We start from the raw sequence: 8,991 nt of genomic DNA on the forward strand, positions 1-8,991 counted from the left end.
GCGGCTTCCAAAAGAATATTAAAATACTATGATACATCAAACATTAAAAGCTTCCCTAAACAGGGCTGCCTTCAGATGTCTTCTAAAAGTCTGGTAGTTGTTGTTCTCTTTGACATCTGGTGGGAGGGCGTTCCACAGGGAGGGCGCCACTACCGAGAAGGCCCTCTGCCTGGTTCCCTGTAACTTGGGAACAATATATCTCTTCTCTAAAATATGCTGCATTTCTAATAAAAAGTGAGAGTGTGTGCAAACTCCAAGCCTGCTTACTGGGCCACTGGAATGGGGTAGTCCTTTGCATTCAGCACTCCTAGCAAAGAAGGGGGTCATGCTGATTGAGATGGAGATGTATTGCCAGGTGTTAGCATATTAAGTAAATGAAACCAAGTCAGAAAGAAACAATGCATCTTGTTGAGAGGTGTAGGCTTCCTTCCCTAGATTCTTCTAAGTCATTAGAAGTCGGGGCAAAGAGCAATCTGTACTGATCTGAAGAAGCCACTAACTTGACATTTTGACTGGCCAATTTCTGTACAAGTCATCCTTTTATGGCTTTGATCACAGAGGTTAGAGGCCCAAAGCTAGAGATTTGTTTTCAGATATAAAACTTAAAGCCTCAGATGGATCATTGGAGAGAGGTTAAAGTCACAGGCCCATGAAGCCTCAACTGCTTTGGAAACCAGGTTACCTACTATGCACAGTTTGCTAGGCTATAAAGGTAAAGGTACCCTTGACTGTTAGGTCCAGTCGCGGACGACTCTGGGGTTGCAATGCTCATCTCGCTCTATAGGCCGAGGGAGCCGGCGTTTGTCCGCAAACAGCTTCCAGGTCATGTGGCCAGCATGACTAAGCTGCTTCTGGTGAACCAGAGAAGCGCATGGAAACGTCGTTTACCTTCCCACCGGAGCGGTACCTATTTATCTACTTGCACTTGACGTGCTTTCGAACTGCTAGGTGGGCAGAAGGTGGGACCAAACAACGGGAGCTCACCCCATCACGGGGATTCGAACCGCCGACCTTCTGATCGGCAAGCCCTAGGATCTGTGGTTTAACCCACAGTGCCACCCGCATCCCTTGCTAGGCTATAGTAAGGGAATAAAAACAAAAACAACGTCCTTTTTGGAATTTGAGTTAGATATGCACCAGTCAGCACTATTTATGTAGCAATTCTACAAACATCTTTTAGGCTTTCCTACGTACTGTGAGCTGCCTAAATCTGCTGAGTCAGCAGAAAGCCTTGTTTGAGAAAGTAAAGTTTCAAGATATCCAATGCAAGCCTCATATAAAAAGTTTACTAATATTCTGGGCAGCATACCTTAAACTAGCAACAGTAAGGCCAGCTACTGTCCCTTAAATTAAATTCATGTTTACTTGCCTACTGGATGCAGTGAGATTGCTTGGGATATGATTGTATATAAGAAGCCAAAAGATCAGTGTCAGTCTCAAGTGAAGCAAAGCCTGAAACACTTCTCCAGCTGTGAAGATACCCATTCCCTGCCCCTTCAAGCAACCTATCAATGAATGCCTTCCAACAGTATACTAATTTCAAGTATGATCCAGGCTATTCCCAGATCTTTTTCCACATGGGGAAAGCTGCGATTTTTTCAGAAGTCTCTTCTGCTGCTGCTCACTGGAACTGTTCCACTAAACTGGTTAGACAGGTTGATTTGATTTTCTACAACTCATGTAGAATAGCAACCATACCTTAAGAGTGTGTTTGCACCTTAAAAAATACATTTTTAAGCTACAAGTGCAAATCCTCAAAAGCAGTTCACACTTGTAATTTGTTGGCCAATGTAAACACAGTTGCTGCTATATAAAAATTCAAAGTAGGTTTTAAGTGTTATATATACACTGGTTAACATAGTTTGTTTTTAGATTGGTAAATTTCTTTAATTATGGAGCAAGATGACTTGCACTGCAATTACAGAATTACTCTTTGAACAAACCTATGCTTTTGTGGACACTATATAATTTCCCACTGCCTGTTAGAGAAAAAATGTACACTTGTATTAGATTAGCCACCTTTTTAAAAGAACATCTTATGAATTAATTAGAATTTGGATTGAAACTTACTAGAAAGCAAATCGTATGAAGTTAGACTTACAATATATAGCTGAAAGAGTACAGGCAGTGAACATTTCACACAGTGGTGCCATTCCCGGCCCCCGCACATCGGTAGAGCACGTATAAGCACATTCTGTCCCACATTCTGCCTTATTCCGGGTCCAAAAGGATCCACATGTCAATTGGATACGCCTAAAATGGTTGCTCCCTGTTTTTGAGTGAGTTCTATCAAGCTAGATTTCAGCTCTGCTTTTGGGTGTCTACTGCATGACTGGACCGTTTGCAGTCACAAAATCCGAAATTTTGCACAAGTTATAGTACTGAACCGTTTATCACATTTGCTGCATACGCTTTATATAAAATACAACTGGTTAACAGTACTAGCACGTGAGGACAGGAGCAAGGCCTCGTCAGTGTATAACACCTTTGTTCAGAGATCAGGACTAGTTGCCACATTCAAATTGTTAGTATTAGCAAATAAAACCCTTAATAACTTGGGACCGGTTTACCTACAAGATCACCCTACCCCACATGCCCACTCAACTGTTTCCACATTTGTAAGAATTAAATTGTGAAATTGTGGCAGCACCTGCACCTTGGAACTCCCTGCCTCTTGAGATCAAGCAAGCACCTTCACTGTACTCTCCGGTACCTGCTAAAAACATTCTTGTTTAGACAAACCTACCCAGATGCTTAGAAAGTTGAGGCAATTTTAATTTGTTTTAGTATTTTAACTTTTGTATGTTTTAAAGTAGGACTGTGAATGTTTCTCAGTTTTATTGTTTTATCTTTTTGTAAACCGCTTTGAGGGGTTTTTTTTTTACAATCAAGTGGTGTATATATTTTAATGAAATAACTAAGAGCCAAGCATCTAATTTCTCTCCATTGCATTTGGTAAAGTGATGAATGTTTTGTTTGTTTCTTAAAACAAGAATAGCAATTCAATTGGCTGCCAGTTACAACAATGCAACATAACTATCTCACAATTTTAGAATGAGGGAACACTTGCACACCACAAGGAAACCATTAACTTAGCTGAAATAGGTTTACTTCAGAAAACTGTCATTCCCCATAAATCTCAAGTTGTATTAATGACTTTAATGTTCCTTTACAACAGTCCCACAGATTTGTCCTTCCATCATGTACCGTATTTTTCGCTCTATAAGACGCACCAGACCACAAGACGCACCTAGTTTTTGGAGGAGGAAAACAAGGAAAAAAATATTCTGAATCTCAGAAGCCAGAACAGCAAGAGGGATCACTGTGCAGTGAAAGCAGCCATCCCTCTTGCTGTTCTGGCTTCTGTTATAGCTGCGCAGCCTACATTCGCTCCATAAGACGCACACACATTTCCCCTTACTTTTTAGGAGGGAAAAAGTGAGTCTTATAGAGCAAAAAATACGGTATAACTCCAGCTACTCCACTGAAAAACCTGCACCATTCTTCCTCGCAGCACACCCTGAAGAAGGGATGGGGTAGGAAGGAGCAGAACAGGACATAATCCTGCAGACCTCCACAAACAAGAGAATCACAGGAACATGTGAAGAGTGGAAGCTCACTAAATTATCATCATCTAAGAAACTGTCCAAGAATAAGTAGGAAGCACTCAAGGACATTCCAACAAATAACTATCCCTTGGCCAAGTTTCATTTCTATATGAACAATAGTATGAAATACTGTGATTTTTCTTTTAAGGCAGAGGCACAATAACGACCTGTCTGAGGCAATTTTAACATCCTGACATCTCTAAAGAAAACACTATTTTAAAAATCTAATTACAGGGGAACAGCCACTTACGCTGGGGTTCCGTTCCCAACCACTGTGAATGTTGTCACCAGGATGCATGGGAGTGGGGATTCCCCCGTTCCACCCCATTCTGGGGGTTCCTATCCACTTTCAGAGCCAAAAATGGCACATGTGCACATTCGTGTGTGAGTGGGGAGTTGCCTATATTCCCCAATGGTTTTCAATAGCCAGATTGGGAAATAGTTCTGCTTGCATTCATTTGCAAGTCTCCATTCCTCCAGTTTGAGTGACAATATCAGCTTAAATCAATTCAAAGTAGACAAGACAGAGCCATATATCACACTGAAAACTTCCGACTACAGAGTTTAAACAAGAGCAGGGGGGGGGTTGGGGGGAGGCAATTTCACACATCATTGTGGGGTGAGTAACCAAAAGGCAGAGAGATCCCAGACTCAGCAAGTCATGCATTACATGGGGAATGTGGCTCTGCATGGCACTTTGCATAAGTTGAGGCAACAAATGATTTACTAATATATTATGCCTACATCTTCTCATCAGACAGCTCCCGAGAAACACCATCATTCATCTACCGACACCAGTTCCATTCTCTTCTCAGTAACTTCCAGTGCATTCCTCTAGGTCAGCTAAAAAACCCCAACCCCATCAGAACAAAGCAACAGCATTTCCTAAGATATACTGGGATGATGGGTAGTAAGAACAGTTATCCCTACAAATCCAGTGTTCCCAGTAATGGGTGTTCCAATTCAGCCAAGTGTTTGAGAAAGCGAGGGCAGGGAACAAGAAGAATATAATCCATTTGAATCAGGGTCCAATCCTTCCTTGGAATATCTGAAACACTGGCAAGAAGTGCCCATCCCAAAACTGAGAACCACAGCATTAAACTTTTAAAAACGTACACTATTAGATAAGCTTATGCCACACACGTACTATGTGCATAAGAGAGCCTAAACTGCTCAATAAAAAAGTGATGCTAAAGAAATAATTTAGTTAAGGCGCCAAACAATGTATGGAACTGACCAGCTTTAATGTTTAAAAATCAATGTTAAAAAGCCACCAGTGTTATGTATTTCAAATAACTGGAAGTACATTTATTAACAAACTGAAGAATGCAGTTCGACAACTACAGAGAGTGATAATATGCAGCTTTTCTAGATAAAACATCTGAACAAGTTATTTGGCTCCACTACAGTTCTTTTGCACACAGACATTCTAGCTGACCTTTGCCTCCATCACAATCCTTTCTCTGCTCTAGTTTGAGAAATTGAAATGCAGGAAGTTCACACCCCTAACCAGAAAAGCCTGAAGAAAGTGATCCAAGTAAAACTACTCCAGCTTCTAAATGAATATAAATTAACAATTTTTACAGAAACTAAATGCAGCCATCTAGGCAACCAATAATGAGCACAGGACAACTGGCACAGATGAAGAAATTCTTGGCAAACCTACAATCAACATTTCATGCATCTTTTATGCATGGACAACAGCCAGTCAGATCAGGGAACTTATTCACAAACAGAAGAAAAGTGGATTTAAAGTAGTTTTAACACCAAACTCTTGTAACTGAAATTCATAGCAAGATTATATGCAATGAAAAGTTGCAATTTTGCCATTTATTCACCACTTTGGAAAAACGGAATTGTCCATTTTAATGCCCTGATGAAAAGCACTTGAGCAAGTCCTCTATGATGTTTGTTCATGAAACAACATTCAGCCATGTCATTTTGAGGTTTTAATACCCTCTAGAGCATTGAATGTCTGCTGTCAGGTAGTAAGTGACAGCCTACACCACCCATATAAATTGTAATATTGTATACTTGAAATATACTTGAAGTGAATACAGAGCCATTATTGGCCTGGTTCACATGTCCTGCTAAGCCAAATTATGGCCTAGTATATGGGTGGGGAACCTGTGGTCTGCAAATCGCCTGTGGGTCCACTTCAGCCTACAATGCCGTTTCCCCCAAACCACATTCAGCTGCCCATCAAGAACAGGACTGTGCAGCCAAGGCAACAGGATTTAATCCCCACTCGTCAAAAGTGAAATTAGAAGCAGCCCTGCGCTTCTCCTTTAAATGAGTGAGTGAGTAACGCCTCGTCTCAAGCACCCACTCTGCTTAAAAGAGAAGTGCAGATCTGCTTTAAAGAGTGCTTTTGCAAAAGGCTTTAATATAACCCCCATGCTCCTGTTTCAGCCTCCAGAGACTCTAAGGGTGTGGGGGCTGCCTTAAATACCTCTGCAAACAGCAAGGGGCTTTGAAGCTAGTTGTCAGGTATGTGGAAACCCCACATAAGCAATTTGAGAGGTAGGCGGGGCTGCCCACCTCTCAATCACGTTACAATGGTGTAGTTGCCAATACATGGGCAGGGCATTTGGAGCCGAAAAGATTCTCGTACCTTAGTGGTGCTACACAAGCATGTGGGTTCCCAGAGAGGAGCTTGCAACCACTTGGTTCCTTCTTTGTTCTTTCTGCTGCCACCCCATGCTGAGCTAAGCCAACCTTTATCCAAACCCAGCCTTGTGGTTTAAACTCTCTCTAGATTTGCCACAAACTGGTTTGGCTTAGTGTGGCACATGAACCAAACCAGAATGAAACAATGTTTTCCCTTCCTTTGCATGCTCTGATAGCTTCCAGATTGGATTACTGCAATGTGCTCTATGTTGGGATGCCCTTGAAGACAACTTGGAAGCCAGATTATTTCCCGGGGTCCCACTATATCTCATAGAACCCCCTGGTTTAAAACAACTGCACTGCTTGCCACATCATTTTCAGGCCCAATTGAACTGTTCATGTTGGTGCTTAAACCCCTAAACAACTCAGGCTCCAAATATCAGAAAGACCACCTCCTTCCCTTCAGACCCTCTTGAAAACTGGAATCAGCAGGGGACTTCCTCTTGGTAGTTTCTCCACCCTCAGAGGCTCGGCAGTGGCCTGGGAGAGGGCATTCTTAGTGGCAGTCACTAAGCTGCGGAACTCCCTCACCACAGAGCACCTGGCACCTTCATTGTACAGCTTCCACAGAATGCTAAAGATGTACCTCTTTACCCAGGCCTTTGACATTTGAGGTGTAAATTTACAGAACCCATCTTAATTTTATGATGGCAAGTTGTTGCAAGCTCTTTTTAATATTATGTTTTCATGAGACCTTAGGGTTAAGAGCAGGCAACAAACAAACATTATAAAGATTCAAGTAAATGTCTGCTCAAAGCTTTTCAACTCAACTTCTCCCTTCCGCAAAAATCTAAACCTTGAAATCATCACAACCTGAATGCCTCGTGCCACTTGCTAAGAGCAGGGCAAGCATTTTCAAACCTTGCAATACACACTGTAACCACATTTAAACTTTCTTTCTTTGCATGCTCAAAGCAATGAACGTCCAAAGTGGAATTTAAACTATGACACAGGCAATTTGTTAATATGTAAATCAATTTATTATCTATTATTTTTTAATAAAGAAGGCAGTCACCATTTGACACATGCTAAAGTACAACTTACCTACAACCATGAGCGTGAATTCAAACCCTCTCTTCACTGACTTTCTATAAACTTGATTGGGGAGATTTGCAAACCCCACATATCCTTCAAGGTTCTTCTGTTGCTAAGATAAAAATATATAAAATCACATTATCGTCTAGGACAATTATAATTTCACACTGAATATGGACAACTGTAGTAGTGCTTATTCTACACATTAGTTACAAAAAGATAGTGCCTTCCCAGCACCTCAACTTGTATACACACACACCCTCCCTACCCCTTGTAAATGTTTTTAGTCAATCACATAATTTTTGAAAATCTGAATACAGAATGCAAGGGCATTCAGGACTCATGACACTTCTGTTCATGGCATGAACATACTGACTGACCCCAGAAGCAAACAGCAATGACTTGGAAGGTAATTCCCTGCTGGGAATGCATATTTTCAGATACCGCTCATTCTATCATCTGCAATAGGCAGAGAACTTCAGCCATCTGTAAAAAATTTGTGGCTCCGTCATTTGACTGGCTCTGGCAAATGCTTCAGAAAAGCCTAGCAGTTGCCCAGGACCAGGTGATTGGCTACAACTGCTTGCTGTGAGCCAGCTCTCATTTTAGGAAGAACTAGGAGAGTCTCAGCTGTGTGGTTTAAAAACAGTGGGTGGAACAGCATAGTTATGGCTTCCTACTATCCATTTAACTGTTATTTTAGATTGAAGAAATAAAATTCAGAAGTTAACAAAGCTGTTTGCTAACATTTCCTTAAAGCATTTTGTTCTCCAGAAAGCCTTTACAATGCCAGCTCAAGATTATGTTTTAATACATAAAGCAGGAGTTGTCAATTGCATGAGCTTTTTCACACAATACAGAACTATACCTCGTCACTTATTCTCATGCTGCCAGCAGCAATACAACTTTTCATCCCCATTTAATGGAAAGCAGGTTTAAAACTGCTGAAAAGGAACTATCCTGCTCTCTTTCTTGAAAGGGAAGAGGGGTTTTTGTCTCTATTTTTTGAGGACTGTACAACTTTCAAAGACCAGAGGAAAACTTTAAAAAGAAGCACAGGAGTATGTGATAGAATGAACAGCAGTAATAGGGTTTTAGCCTCACTGCCAGGCCACTCACAGCAAGTAAGAAGCTCTTACAAATAACCAAGTACATAAGGTACAGTGGTGCCCCGCAAGACGAATGCCTCGCAAGACGGAAAACTCACTAGACGAAAGAGTTTTAATATCATTGATATTAGCCAATAGGTGCCCAGTAGCACTTCTACATAGCATCATAGAAACAGACATACTGAAGGGGTAGGAAAGGGGGAAAGTAAGGTTTCCTAAGAGACAGATATGTTGTCTGAGTGCTGGAGAAAGGCAATACCTTTACAAAGAATAGCTACCTTGGGAAAATCCATTTGGATCCCTTGTAACAAAGGCATAAATGAAGGAGAATGGGCTGCAAACAGTTGCTTGAAAAATCAAGATACTTACAGCTACTTTGTAAACAATGTGTTTCCATCATTCCAACCATCCAGATATAGGCAAGACACAGCCAAAAGTCACAGTAGGTGATGAATTCCAGCAGTTCAGCAATATCAGGCAGGTGCAGATTTTCATAAAGAAGAAAGAGAGGTAAAGAAGAGTTACTTACAATTGTTCAGACCACACAGTTAGCTATACTCTTTTTTTTA

The 8,991-nt window shown here is 41.2% G+C and overlaps 1 protein-coding gene across 2 annotated transcripts in view; it reads right to left on the minus strand.

Annotated features, from left to right (window-relative positions):
* SEPTIN7 (septin 7) overlaps nt 1–8,730 on the minus strand; it is a 37,397-nt gene extending 28,667 nt beyond the window's left edge. For both annotated transcript variants that reach the window (XM_081165194.1, XM_081165193.1), the window contains exons 1-2: nt 8,701–8,730; nt 7,323–7,425 (exon numbers count right to left, since the gene is read on the minus strand). In XM_081165194.1, coding sequence (XP_081021320.1) covers nt 7,323–7,425; nt 8,701–8,715 — 118 coding nt within the window. In that variant the 5' untranslated portion in view covers nt 8,716–8,730. The remainder of the gene's footprint in view (nt 1–7,322; nt 7,426–8,700) is intronic.
* Between the last annotated feature and the right edge of the window lie 261 nt (nt 8,731–8,991).

This window comes from Podarcis bocagei (genome assembly GCF_964188305.1).
Source record: "Podarcis bocagei genome assembly, chromosome: 12".
In the NCBI taxonomy this organism is placed as follows: Eukaryota; Metazoa; Chordata; class Lepidosauria; order Squamata; family Lacertidae; genus Podarcis; species Podarcis bocagei.